We start from the raw sequence: 14,963 nt of genomic DNA on the forward strand, positions 1-14,963 counted from the left end.
TTTTGCAAGAATCTATGCTCCAAACCTTCTGCTGCCCGTTGTTGCTATGGAAGACAGAGACGACGAAATGAACTGTAAAAGTACACACATGCATTCAAAACATGCACACAAAAGGAGACAAAAACATGTTTCCAACCTGCACTGGCATGGCCCACAGGTTAGGACAGAGGAAGAAGAACCACATGAGCTGGTTGGTATCTATGGCAACCAGGTTACAAATCTGAGCGACGGTGAGTTCTCCCATGGACATGTTGGAAGTGCACAGGCGCAAGATTTTGTTGTAGATTTTTGTCTGGGGAGAAAAATGATATTCAAAGACATTACAACCAGAAATCTAATTTATTTCACGCAGCTTTTTATGCCTAAACAGAATAAACCAAAGTGGTGTGTGACAGCAAAATGATTCAAGGGAAATGAAAGGAGGAATGAATTTGTTTTAAATCCTTTAATAAAGACAAAATAGAAAATTTTCCTTGGATTTGTTTTCGCCTCTCTTTACTACATCACATTGCCTTCAAAATTCACCTATTTATTAAATAGGAGTCTTATTAAAGAGTCCATCTGTCTGCTGTTTAATCTCAGAGAACATTAGAGAACAAATAACGTCATGAAGACGAAAGAGTACAGCAGAAAAGTCAAGGATAAAGCTGGGTAAAAGGTTAAAGCAGGGTTATAAAACAATATCTCAGGCTTTGAACGTCTCATGGACACCAAATTTGGATGTGAATCTGAATTTAATAGTGATCTTAAACATTATTATGACTAATTATTTGCTCATTTTAATACAGAATTGCATCCTAACACATCTTTATGACTAAAACTGAGCTTTCAACCAAGAGAATTGAAAAGATTTTTAATGTTTAAAAATCTCTGGAGGACATCTCGCCTGTATGGCTCCTCGCAGGTTGATTCCAGTTTCGATGGCGACGTAGTAGGAAGCCTGGAGGAAGGTCCTCTGCAGGAGGAGAGTGATGAAGAGCAGCACTGCCAACACGTACGCATTCTCCAGGAATTCTTGGGATGAAATGAAATAGATGCCAAAAAGCTTCATCTGTAAGGACAGGAAGCAGAGGGAAAACTAGAAACACTGAAGGATTCTTTATTGTTATTCAAGCTGCAAACTCAAAGTCAGAAAGAAATCCTCAGTGTCAACAATGCCGTCTCTTATGTGAGTACAAAACCTCAAAAAGAAAGCATTTTGTAAATAGGATAAAGGAGAGCCCTCAAGGTCTAACCCCATTTTCAGTGGAAATCCTCTATAGATTATTACTGGTTAATTTGTGCCTCAATGTCTGATCTTTCTTTCTTTTCTCCAGAGTTAAGTTGTCACATCCTAAAGTGGAGCCACTTTTCAGCTACTCTGTTAAACTGAGCAGCTATTCTGACTCCATTTCATGGACTCAAGAGTCCTTTTGTGATTCTATAATTAAGTTTGTACATTAAAGCTCACATCTGCTTCCCTGCAACAAATATTCAATATTTCTTTGGTGCAGGAAAAGGCCTGAATGGCTCTGAGTCTGCACTGTGAGGAATCTAAGAAGCTGAAAGAGCTTCAGCAGCAATAGGTCTCATAAATATTTCAACAGTTTAGCATAAGTGGATGGGGGGAAAGGAGAATATCATATGTGTCTCACCAAACTGTGACCTTTAAGAGCCAAAGATGAGGCTGTCAAAATTATCAGTTTTTGTTGTGGTTGTGATTCAAAATCTCCCAAATGTTTAAAATATTTTTCTTTAAATTAAATTAATTAATTATGTTATTAAGCTGTGTTACATGCAAAGTGGTTCTGTCTCCACTGCAAAAACAAAAAATATTATCTTGTTTTATTTCAAGTGCACAAGTGCACATATCTCAGTGCACTTTAAACATAACTAACCTACAAGTAACTTTTAAGTAAGAAATAGCAGCTTGTTTTAAGTCTATTATTCCTTAATATTGATTTTAAGAAGTCCTGGTTCTGTTGGCAGATTATTTCACTTATGACAAGACATTTTCCCATGTTTAAAATTAAATAATCTACCAGTAGAACAAATATTTCCTCTTCACTATTAAGGAACTATTGATATAAAACAAGCTCTTGTATCTTGCTGAAGAGTTACTTGTAAGTTAGTTTTGTCTGCTTTTCAAGCGTACTAAGATATTTGCAATAGAGACCAAACATAGTTGGCAGGATGTGGCGTTTCTGCACTCTAGAAAGACTCTCACTGGTTGCTGGATGGTACGATTGTCTTTGCTGATGTGGTGAACGATGCCAGAGATGCAGAGCGGGCCGGCGAAGCCCAGCAGGTCAGCCATGATGCGGAACGTGATGCTGAGGATGAGAGGTCTGCCGAAAGCTTTCCTCAAAGCCAGCCAGATCCACTTCGGGCCTTGAGGTGCAGTGTCCTGAGACTTCTGAACGAGAGGTCAACAAAAAAACAAAAAAAAACAACAACTGGAATCAAAGTGATCAGCATGGTAAGCAAAATTATTTAGGGATTGTAACCAAATTCCAGAATTGAGGCCAGACTGGAAAAATACTCTACCTTGTAATCGAAATTATTTAAGGTATTTGTCCATGGATGCATAATTTTGACCTTCTGAGTATAAGAAAAACAAATCTACAAATTTAAATTTGTACACCAAATCTTTGTTTCCCTTTATCTTGCAGTGTTTTTTGTTTGTTTGTTTTGTTTTTTGCATAGTTAAAAGAACAATTTAAATAAATTCGTAAAAGTCCAACATTAATATAAACTCTTGGCAGTGATGAATGGATGTGAATTCTTCCAGCAAACTGTGTTTACTGAATGGAGCTCATTTAAATTTGGCGACATACAATTATATTTTCCTTAAAGGGTTTTTAAAAATATAAATTATTCTGCATATTAATTCTCATCTATTAGTAATATTATGTGTCACCAGCTGGTAGTTTGCAATAAAATTGGATCATTTCCTCTTGCTGCAGATCCTACGTCTTCTCCAAGAAATTTAACTGGCAGCCCAACAAAAGGAAAATAAACTGTCTCAGAGTTTTAAAGAGCAATAATAGAGCAAAGGGAAATAAATGTGTGGGCGCAAAAAGCACAATTAAGTGAAGTGCTCCTCCATCATCTGCAGCAGAAAACCACAAAATGAGGGAAACTCAACGGCTCCAGTCACTCTACATCAGAGGATGTCATGATTAATGGAAAGTTTCTGAGACCCTCAGATGTGCGCAGTGTGTATAAATGCTGTGGAAATGATCATGTCAGCAATGCAGAACATCAGACAGCAAATATATTCAAGGTTATTCTTACTTTAAATGCTTCAGTACATAAATAAAAAAACAAGCTGGTAATTAAAAATCTATTTGAGGCTGTAATTTATTCTGAACACTTTGAGTCAGATAATTAGGATCAGAGGAAAACATCTGGACGGTCATTTAACAGGATGCTGAGTGTGTGTGTGTGTGTGTGTGCATGTGTGTGTGCATTTGTGTGAACATGAGTGAGTCATGCTCAGATTTGTGAGAACAGACGTGACTGCTACCATGTCTCTCTATCTTTCTGTTTAGCTCCTAGTTTTCATGCGTAACACACATCGCTGTTACACAGACACAGATCTTCTGCTCCTTCCCCAGGTTCAAACAGCTACGGAGGATTTTGTTTCCTTCTCACACTCTCTGAGCAGAACTAGCTTCCCATGAAGAGCAGCGCTTTCAGTCCTTCAGGGGTCGGGATGTCACCTCGTTCACAGATAAATGGGAATGACCCGGCGTCTTCAGACCCCCCTCTAAGTGCCCCGCTGCCACCGCCCTTCCCCGGCGCTCCCCTGGGATCTCTCAGCCTCTCTCTCATCCTTCGCTCCTGCCGGAAGGAAGCGGAGTAGCGGTCACACCGGACGCGTACGCAGCAGTGACGACTCTCGGATGAACCAACAAACACTGGAAAACAACGACCCTGTGGAGGAGGCCCTTTACGTCTGACCCCTGACACGCGGTCCATCAGTAAGACAGAGGGAGTCCCAGAGCGGAGCAAATGAAGGGAAAAGGAAAGATTTTCAACTTAGACAGGCATTAGAACAAGAATGGCTCAGGGTGAGATCAATAAGGAGTCCAGAGAGACGGAAACTGTCTCTCATACCGCTAAACTTTCCAACTAAACCAGTTGCATTTTTATTATCACTTAATATTACACTCACATATTTTTCTGGAGATTTTCTCTAACAACATTACAGAAACGTCATAACAGTTTAACAATTTATGTACATAATTTTTATAGAAACATTTTCTTTTTTTAAGTGCCAAATAGAAACATTGTAATATTGTTTTATTTTTATCATGTTAAGCAAAACATACCTGCAACATACTTGGATAAATTTTTCTTATTCAGAAGAATGTTGAGATTTTGTTTCCTTGTTTCCCCCAAAGAACAAAATGGAGTTACCAAACAACAGAAGCGAAACATTTTCAAGGTGTTTTACCATATAAGTCAAGCTTAGCAACAAACACAATTAGTTGCCACAGCTGAAAATGCTAATTTATTTCCAAGCAGACCCCCTTAATTTTTTCATTATTTATTTGTAGTGTCTGTCTATAGGAAAACAGTTGAATTGTATGGGTGTAAAACCAAAATGAGTCAAAGCATCACTTTTAACTCATCTGCGAAATTCAACAAACCATTGATACGGTGTGAATCTGCAATTGCATAACACGGTAAATATAATAAGAGCCATAAATCTATCTAACACCTCTAACAGTGCCAAGAGACAAGCGCTTTGCAACATGTAGCTACAACTAAAAAATTGTAATATAATCTAAAATAAACAGACAGGAATGTAAAGAAACATTGTGCAAACACAGATACGGGACGTGCCTGATTGCATTTTCCTGTTTACACTATTGGAAAGCTTACTGCAAGCCCAAATAAAGTTTAATAATCCCAGAACAGACCGGGCTGAATCATCTCATGACCTGCTTTCATATGAGAACAGCTGAATAAAGTAGGACTGCAGGGTTCAGAGGTCACTCCATGCACACGTCAGACAGGCTGCATCAAAGATATTCTTCTGAGACATTAAAAACACAAAATTGACAGAGGAAAACTGAATAAATAAAAAAGTGAAGTCGCGGCATCCAGGAAAAAACTTGATACACTCTGAACACAGAATTACTTTAATTTGGTTTAGAGTGGAAAATCTGATTTTGGTTCCCACTTAAGATAATTACATTTAAAAAAAGCAGCTTTCATTTTGTTAGCTTAGACCTGCATCTGCATCCTAGTAGGTTTGCAGTAAATGGACAATCTAGTGTTTTCTAAAGACTCTTAGCTGATTTGACCAGATTTTAGGGGCATTAGAGAAAAGGAGTTTAAAGACAATATTTCTTTAAGTTTTAATTAGTAAAGCATTTTTAAAACCATGTATCATCTACTTTGAATACACTATTCAAAACTATGTGTTAATAATCACATAAAATTGTGTTAAAATGCACTTAGACAGTTCACTGTTATTCAGGAATTTCAATCATTTGCAGTTACTTGTTTAATTCATAATTGAACTGAAAAACTAAACACTACAGAAATCAAATTTTCTGTAGTGTTTATCTAATTTTCTCACGTAGATCTAAATTTTATGCATTCTGTGACCAAGTGCATGTATCTTTTACAGCTCACCTTCTGCTCTTCAAATTCCTGGCGGAGCTTTATGTAGTTGGTGAGCGCCCGCATGGCGATGGGGAGTTTGCCGATGCCCTTCAGGTCAATGGGCCGCCTGTGAGCCGACGTGATGAACGTGTTCATCCACCAGTAGGTGGCTTTAGACAGCAAGTTGACAAACGGCTGCAGGAAACGAACGCCGAGGTCCTGGAGGTCTTCCGGGGGCTTCACATCTGTCGGATTGGCGAAACACATGTAGCGCTGCGACAGAAAGGAGAGGTCTGATTATTATTCAAAACAGTCCCAAGACATGGCAACAAAGACCGACCGAAATAATTTGGAAAAACGTCTAATTACAAAGAAATCAAAACTTGGAGGAGCTTTGGTTTGGAGAGCTAAAATGCAAAAGATGTGTTATTTAAACCCACTATTATTAGTTGGCGTAATCACAGCTGCTGCAAGATAAATCACAGTCGTTGTACATAGATAACAAGCTGTCTTATAATCCTATGACAACTTGGAAAAGCTGAACTGTTGATGTGAACCTGAGGTGAACCTTTTAAATGAAATAAAAACTGACAGAGTTAAATAACTGACATGATAAGTAAGTGCTTTCACACTTACTGTGTGAGGACAGATTAATGTGCTATATATTGCCACATGTATCCATATTAATAAATTAAGGGAAATATTAATAGTTGTATTTAAAATTAGCCCATGGCACCCCAGAAATTGTGTATGATTAAAATGAATGTACAACACAGTTTTTACATTTTTATTTTCCCCATGTCGACAGTAAATCTCAAGAAATAAAGCCACAAATGGATCACTGACAAAGGGAATCACGTAATCATATAAGTAATATTTAATTTGGATAACTGTTGCAGGTCACATGGAGGCCAGATCACTTAAGTCCTTATAACAGAGCAGATAACAAACAGAGCTTCGACAGACAGAGCGTGATGGAGTTTCTCCCCGGGGAAACCTGCACACTAACAGATGTTTGCTCAGATCTGGGGTTAACACAGATAAACAGGCTAAAGTGTTCACAGGAAAAAGACAAACAAATGTACTCTGTACTGGCATTTTCCTTTTTATGCTCAGAAAGGGTAAGGCGGTTAGCTGTAAATGTTAGAAAATGAATAATCTTAACAGGAAGGCATAACTTTGGTCTAAAAATTTATAAAATGCAAACAAAAGACATGATTAGGATGCCACTTGAAATAAGTTGAGTTTAAAGGTCTGAAAGACATTTAAACCGTAGGAGACAGATGTCAGCTGTAGCTCTTGTTGTGGTCAATAAACCTGAGAGGCTCTTTGCTGTTTCCACAATTCTTTTTGCATTGTCTTTAAATCTAATTGAAAATCATGGATGTTTTGATGTTTTATCCTTTAATCAGTTGAAATGCCAAAGCTGATGTCTAATTCGTCAACTTTTTGTTGCTAATAGTATTATTGTGGACATGTCAGTAGTAAACTTCAAATAAATTTAACCTGCAAAAGTCTGTATTTCTGTACATGTGTGTGAAAATACGTGTTTGTGTTGCTTTCACATCAAAGCAGTAATATCCAACCAAACATCCTCACCAAAGTCACATTCACCAGTATCAATAAATCTGTATTTACGGCTCATTAAAACCCACAAAGCAATCCTCCAGCCTATTGATTTCCATCTCAATGCAAACTGCATCACAAATCAAAAATCATCTTCGCTTAAAAGATGACACACCCACACACACACACACACACACACACACACACGAACACTCACCCTCCCTAGGATGACGTTGATCTCCACAGCCAGTAGAAGTCCATAAAGCAGCGCCAGAAGTCCAGTGATGCAGTAGCGGAGCTGCCTGGGGCCGATGCCGTGCTCGGTGTACTTTGCGAACTTGATGGTCTTCATGATGAACGCCAGCACCCAGTAGATCAGCAGGGCTGTGGAAAAGTCACAAAGATCAGAGAGAAGCAGTAAATCACAAAGCAAGCAGAGAAGATAAAGAAACTGCCCAGAGGGCAGCATTTAAATTAAAAACCACTTTAATGAATCAAAGTGTCAAAACTTGAAGAATTTTGTCATCTGCATTTTTTTTCCAATATATTTTTTAAATACATCAGCCAGATCTATAATAATAACACAATGCCATGGAAAGGTATTTATTACACCATTTAAGTCACTTAAAAATCACAAACAATAGTGTATTTTATTCAGATTGTTCCATCCTTGTGTGTGATTTAATCTCAGTATTGATCCAGCTGTTCTGCAAAGGCATCAGAGGTTTGTTGAGAACATTAGTGAACACGTAGAATCATAAAGACCAAAGGAGACAGCAGGCAGGTCAGACATATTGTTGGGGAAATTTGAACCCCTTAACATTCACCCCCAAAACGCTTCCATGTGATCCACTGACAGCTAAAGCAGAATTAGGTTATAAAACAACGTCACAAGCTTTCAGCATCTCATAGATGATGGCTCTGTTACAGCCATCATCTGAAAATAGAAACAACATGACATGATGCACTGACTGCCTATTTATTTAAGGATCAATTTAAGTTTGGTTTGTTTTTAAGAGTTTTGGTGACTTATTTAACTTCTAACGGAATGTGAGTATGACACAGATTGTTATTGCATGTTATTCAGATATTCTTGTGCTATTGGGACTTAACGCTGTCCTGTAGTTTACTTGGTTTAACCTTGCTTTATAAATAAACACAGTATGGTGTAGCTTAGAGGTCTTTCTAACATGTCAGACCTGGCAGGGAGAACATTACTGAGAAGCAGCCAAGAGGCCCAGTGGAACTCCAGAGAAGCTGCAGAAATTTACAACTCAGGAGAATCTGATAGCAGGAAAACGATTAGTGGCGCACTCCTCATATCCTGTTGTAATGGGAAATTGGTAAGAAAAATGCCATAAAAAATTCAACCTACAGTACTGTTAACCAAAAGCCACTAAGAAGATATAGCAAAAACACAAACATCTGCTTTAACATCTACAAAGCACCACATCTGTGTAAAATTAAGTACATTAAAGGTGATAAGTTTTAACATGGCAAAATGTGTAAATGTTTAAAGGGCATAAATACATTTGCAAAGCATTTTAAATGTTTTCTTTCTCACAGTATGAAAGACAGCTTATCTAACTCCCAACCCTAATTTTGTTTCTGGGAGAGTTTATCCTCAGTGCACACCTAGCAGCTTTCAAGGTCAATTTTAATATAGAAGATCAGAGTGTCACTTTTGTTTAATGAGATTTTTGATAGGATCAGCCCAGATGGTTTACTCCAAACTCTGAGAGGCTCAAAGTAAAAATAGCTGGGAAAAACAACCAAAAACGTTTTCTATGTATCGTATTGATGGTGAATATAAGAAAAAACATAAGTGAACAACATCCATCCAAATACTGCTTACATATTTTGTGATGAAGAATTTTGATGGCATTACTTGTGATCGTCAGCCTCCATTTGAAAGATTAATATTTGTCTGGCTGCGACATGGAGACTTAAAGGCAAAAAGCCAAAGACAGCTTGGAAACTCCATGGGAGTAAAACGGCAAAGGTTGCATGCAGAATAATTAATGGAGAGCAAGAAGAAAAGAAGAACTACACCAAAGGAAGAGGAGCATCAACAGAGCAATTGTTCCAGGAGTTAACTCCAACACTATGAGGCCTGAACTCTGATAGTTTATTCATTTTTCAGCTGAGATCATTAGCAGGCAGATCACTGAAATCTCTGTGTTTCCATAACAAAATGTCACAATATTAAATATGCAAACAAGAAAACTGTTCATTCCTCTCACAAAAAGACTGGAGCACAATTAGGCACCTTCTCATAGATATCACCTTCAATCACTAAAATCTCATCTGAAACTAATGAACTATCCATGTGCAAATGGCTTCACAAGGGCCCACATAATAAAGAATGTTCAACATATTCAACACAACAAGAATCCTAATGAGAATAATTCAGAGAAAACTGATCTGTAAAGGCAGACTTGATGAACACTATTGAAGCTGTTGTCACTGCAGCAAAACATGCAGCCATGTTTTTAACAGTCATGGCCGTTTTTCCTGTTAATTGTTAGCAAAGCTTCAGGTAAGGTCCTTTGTTGTCTTCCTTGTTCACATGCTGTTTCTCAGAAGTAAAAATAATGTTTGCAGGATAATCATTATTGACAACACACTAATAATTATAACAATTGTAGAACCATAGCGTGCAAAATAGGCTGTGCTAATTATTTTATTGATTTAACAATTTAGTTATTTCACCGATAGCAATAATGTTCACAGTGAAATCGAGGTTGTGTCTGCTGCTGCAGCTTCCAGAGTATGACCTGTTATTCGCTCTACACTTTGTCTACATTTTATGTTGTATCTCACATATCGGCGGTGTTTCCCTGGACTAGTCCATACATTTCAAAATGTTCAAAGAAACGCAATACGACTTGAAGCACAAGAAGTAGCTCTGCTAACCTTAGCCTAACTAAAGCAAACCGCTAAACATGAAAACAGGTGGGGACTGAATTAAGTTTACTAAAATCTGGCCTGCAGAAATAAAATATCTGTCACTGTCAAGAAAAATTATCAGAAATTATCTGTAGATAATCACAGTCACAATGTTGAGCATGTGATACTGAAGGAATATCAAACTAAGACTCCCTGTTTGTGAGTTACTCAGGTCAAAACCTGATTTACAAATTTACTTCATTTCTTAAGTGATAGGCATTAAGAACCCCAAATAGAAAACAGTCTGTGCTGGAGTTTCAAACATGTGACTTTTAAATACTGTTCATTTACTGTAAATGTTTCAGTTTTTTTTTAGTTAGTTTTTTTTTACCCATTTTGTCTTGCATGCTTATCTCTTGCGCACACTGCAAAACGTGCTTTCATGAGTACAAGCTGGATCAAAATTGAGTGAAATCTTTCAAACTGATAACCTTTGAAAAACCTTCAGAAAGTCTGGAAAGCTATTGATCGAGATCAATTTGCAAGACGGCAAGAATGCCTGGGCACTATGAAACAAAATAGCAAGAACTTAGAGGTAATGTACAACCATCTGCAAAGTACTGAATACTTTAGAAACTCAAACGGTGCCAAGACTCATCGCAGTCATGAACATGTCATGACACAGAAAGCAACAACCAGGGCAGCTGGTCGTGGTTTTGGGAATCTGTTAACAAACTATAAGTTCCTATTATAAGTTAATAGCAAATTTTACTTGTTGTGAGAGTAAACAGAAAATTTATTTTCTCCTATTGTTAATGTGTTAATAACAAAATTAATTATAACTCTCAGGTGGTTGCTATGGAAAGAATGAAGATTTAACCGAAGCTTAATCTTTCCCATAGCCTCCCACAGGACTCTTGATAAATAGTGTTGCCACTTTTCAAAAGGAATTTTTGATCAGTGAGTTCCTGGTGCTTTAAGGCTTAATAATCATCAATAACCTAATGCTGCATGACACAGTAAGACAATTTAGTTCTGACAATGGCAGATACAATTTAAAACCTGAAAAAATGTTCTTGATTTGACCACTATTCACTAAATTATAAATTTAGGAGTGTATATGGAAAAGGGTGTGTCTCTGTTTAGGTACTAGGTAAGTTTTTTGCTACTGTGCTTCCATCAGGAAAGAAAGCAGCTTTAATTTGTCTTTTCCTATGCAACAAGATGTGGAACATTTTATGCAAAAGTACAGAGAAAACTCCTGCAAAAACTGCAAATTCTGCAGTACTTTATCAGATCGTATTTGGAGTAGAAACCTCACTGAAGACTTAAGGAGACTTTACCTAAAAGCAGTTTCGGGAAGTTGGAGGTCTCGATGTTGTGATAGTAGACAATCGATGTGATGCCAGCCATGAAGGCCAGAGCTGCAGGCATGTACAAATGAAGATGGAGAGACACGGTGAACCTAAAAAAGTCAAACAGAAAAAAAAAACAAGTTAGCAAATACTTCAGACTGATGACAGGGATGTTGACGATACTCTTGTGTATTTCTGTGATTCAGTGACGATGAGCGGCAGCAGCAGAGATCTTTTAACTCGCCAGATGTAAACAAAAACATTTAAATATAGACTGGCATGACATCAGGCCCTCTTTAGAACAACAGTGAGGTCAGCCTAAAGAGGGAACTGAAGCGGCGAGCAGATGGAGAACTCTTCTACCCAACTAACAACAACTCACCATCCTCTAGTCTGTGCAAAAGACTGAGGTACAAAAAGCACAAAAACACACTGACTCACTGCTTTTGACAACACCATGGTGAAAAAGAATCCACACAGACAGCGAAGAAACACATTTATTGTGTGATCGACTTCTAACATCGCAGATTTATTACATATGTAGGACACTGTGTGATATAATTTTACAAATTGAACTGATGCACATGCTGTTGTTTTGGTACCAGCAGGGCTCAGTAAAGTCTCTGCAGCTCATCGACTTGTTTTTATTTGGTGACAGGGAGAATTGGGACACAAACTCCAACACTTGGCTCCAGCTGACCTCGCCTTCATGGTGCCAGCTGCTGGGGAAGCAGGTGGATGACTGGCTCAGCGTTAGAAAACTCAATAACCTCTTCTAACCTCATCCAGCATCCACTAAAATGTCCTCTTGAGTTAATGTCAAACTGCATCGCTGTCCAGACTCAAATATTTAGAGACTTGAGCCATTTCAAGTCAAATTTTATGTATAAATACAGATGTTCACAGTGAACCTGGTCTATGGGTGGTTGCGCAGATGTTTGAAATGTTTAGAAATTTTGCAGTTAAATATAAACAATCATTTTAACGGGCTTATGTGCAACTTTGTCTTTTAGTTGCCACATTAGAAGTTATTTAGGGAACAAGCTTTTTCTGAAATCCAGCTTTCAGTAAGCTGAATGATTATAATACTCCAGGGGTTCTCTTGTTTTAACATAAATTCTTCCATCAATGTAGTTCACAATGAACCTTATCCAATCCTACAAATTCATGGTGCATAAACCCAGCAGTGAACTCTGGAGGCCAGACATACCTCCAAAGTGTTCTGCAGTAAAACAGAGCCACAAAGTGTACTACATCTTAATATCCCCATAAGCAAAGAGAGAAATGTTTCTTCCAAACAGCATTGACACCTTCTCCAATGTGCTTTTTGGACTCCAGAGGAGATCCTCCTTCGATTTCTATCCAGGTCCACCCACGATGCCAAACGTGATCGCTCCACATCGTAGCTAATCCCAATTGAACACTGTTGGGCAAATCCGATAAGGACATTGATGCAGATGACGAATGGTGGTCAGGGAAGTGCCAATTTCAGTTAATTAGATTCGGCTTCCATCGCAGGTGGATAACAGTGTTTGATTAGATAATAAAATCACTCTGAGGAACTACAGCCTTGCAGTAATCAAGAAGAATCCCAGGTGAAATTAAATTATAGAGCACACAATAAAACGTGGAAAAGATCAGATTTCCTCCACAGACATTAAACCACCCAGGTGAATTTAATCAACTCTGGGTAAGCTTTTTTTTTTTCTGATGCAGTGACTGATACATTTATTCAAAACTGCAAAACTACCTTTTTCACTTTGTAAATGATCTCAGCTGCTACACTGATTTATAATTTCAGAAGTGCAGCATCAATGATAACTATGAAATATCACACATATAATCCATTAAAATGAGCAAATGCAGTGAAAAACAATCATTTGTACCCAAAACACAAAAAAAGTATCAACATACAGCCATGTGAAAAGAATTATGCATACCATTAAATATTTTGTTCTTACAAAAGCATGTTTATATATTATTTGTGAGTTTTTTTTTATTATTATTACTATTTATCTCTGGAGAAGAAAGTAATTTTAATGACAGATAGACATCAAATATCTGGTTGCTGCACTCAGCAATTGCCTTGTTGCTGAAAATATGCTATGTAAATAAAATTACCCTACCTTATCTTACCTCATAAAACAAAAGATATAAATAAAAATGCTTTTTCTAGACAAAGAAAAATGATGACCCTCTTGACTAAAATAGCTACAGTGAGATCCATCCTTGAGCTTCTTCTATAAATTTGAGAAAAGTTTTTCCCACTCATCACTGTCAGCTATGAGATATTTGAGGGATTTCTTTAATGTACAGACAGTCCTTGGTGGAATATCTGGCATGTTTTTAGTTTTTAATCATTGTCATGTTGAGGATTCAGTTCTGCTTCACTAAAGTACTAAAGTACTAAAGTACTGAAGTACTAAAGTATTTCTAATCCATGGCACATCCACCTCTAAGAATCACAGCTATTTTCCAGGAATCCTGTTGTGGTTTATGCTGAACATAAACTAATTTATTCCTCACAAGAAATTCCATTTTGAAATTTACATATAAATTTTTTTTTTTTCAGTTTTTAATGTTGTTTTTCTTCCACTTAAAATTTTTGGTTTTGTTAAATATAATTAAATATGCATAGGTTTCTATAGCTTGGAAAATACATTGCTATTCAGAGGATGCCCTGTTTTTTTCACAAGAGTGCAACCTGTGTGGCTGAAATCATAGCGAGACAACAAAAAAACAGCATTTGGGGTTGACATACCCGTCGGAGACGATGCCTTCTGCAATCTCACAGACGAGGATGAAGAGCAGGACGAAGGTGAGGAGCCAGCGCAGGTTGTGTCCAGGAAAGTGAAGCCAGGTGCTGTGATGGATGTGAACCTTTGAACTCTGGCTGCCCCAACCTGAAACCAGAAAGACACATTCTAATGAAAATATCAGAAGTTATCCGAGACGTAGACCTCAGCATCTTAAAAACAGACAATAAGATAAGATAAGATAGAATAAGATAACTCAGCTTTTATTATCTGTGTTAATATGAGTAGATAAACTTGTGCTTTGAAAAAATAACCTTTTTGACTTTATGCCCTGTGTGGATTTGTAGTTACATAATTACGAACTATAATCTGTAAAGAAGGCTGAACAATTTAGATAATAAACGACCAAAATGGCCGCCTGCCAGAGTTTAAGAAGCTCATTTCATAGTCCCCTTCAATACACTGGGCGATCCCTGGCAGGCGATGAAAGCAGCTGTATGGCTGCCAACCTCAGAATGATACTTCAGCCATTTGCTTTATTATTGTCACTTGGACAGATGTTGGCTTTAACTCGGAGCATAAAATAAGCAAGGGTGAGTCATCAAAAAGCAGTTCATGTGATAAATATCAACCTCTGCTGTAGAAAAACTCTTGACTTATGATGTTACATAAGAGACTCTAGTGCTTTTGGCACTTTTGCCAGTTTATTTCACTCTGAAGTGTTGGCACAGACTGATCTGCAGCACGTCTTTTCCTCCTCAGCTCTTTTTCACACATGCAAATTCATTCACTCTGC

At 37.6% G+C, this 14,963-nt stretch overlaps 1 protein-coding gene across 1 annotated transcript in view; it reads right to left on the bottom strand.

Moving 5' to 3' along the window:
• Positions 1-14,963, bottom strand: part of abcc8 (ATP-binding cassette, sub-family C (CFTR/MRP), member 8) — a 63,559-nt gene that overhangs the window by 41,740 nt on the left and 6,856 nt on the right. Inside the window, exons 3-9 of the mRNA XM_044125341.1 lie at positions 14,173-14,314; positions 11,400-11,521; positions 7,385-7,551; positions 5,632-5,874; positions 2,207-2,395; positions 887-1,051; positions 137-292 (exon numbers count right to left, since the gene is read on the bottom strand). Coding sequence (XP_043981276.1) covers positions 137-292; positions 887-1,051; positions 2,207-2,395; positions 5,632-5,874; positions 7,385-7,551; positions 11,400-11,521; positions 14,173-14,314 — 1,184 coding nt within the window. The remainder of the gene's footprint in view (positions 1-136; positions 293-886; positions 1,052-2,206; positions 2,396-5,631; positions 5,875-7,384; positions 7,552-11,399; positions 11,522-14,172; positions 14,315-14,963) is intronic.

The sequence above is a fragment of the Gambusia affinis genome, linkage group LG08 (assembly GCF_019740435.1).
Source record: "Gambusia affinis linkage group LG08, SWU_Gaff_1.0, whole genome shotgun sequence".
NCBI lineage: Eukaryota > Metazoa > Chordata > Actinopteri > Cyprinodontiformes > Poeciliidae > Gambusia > Gambusia affinis.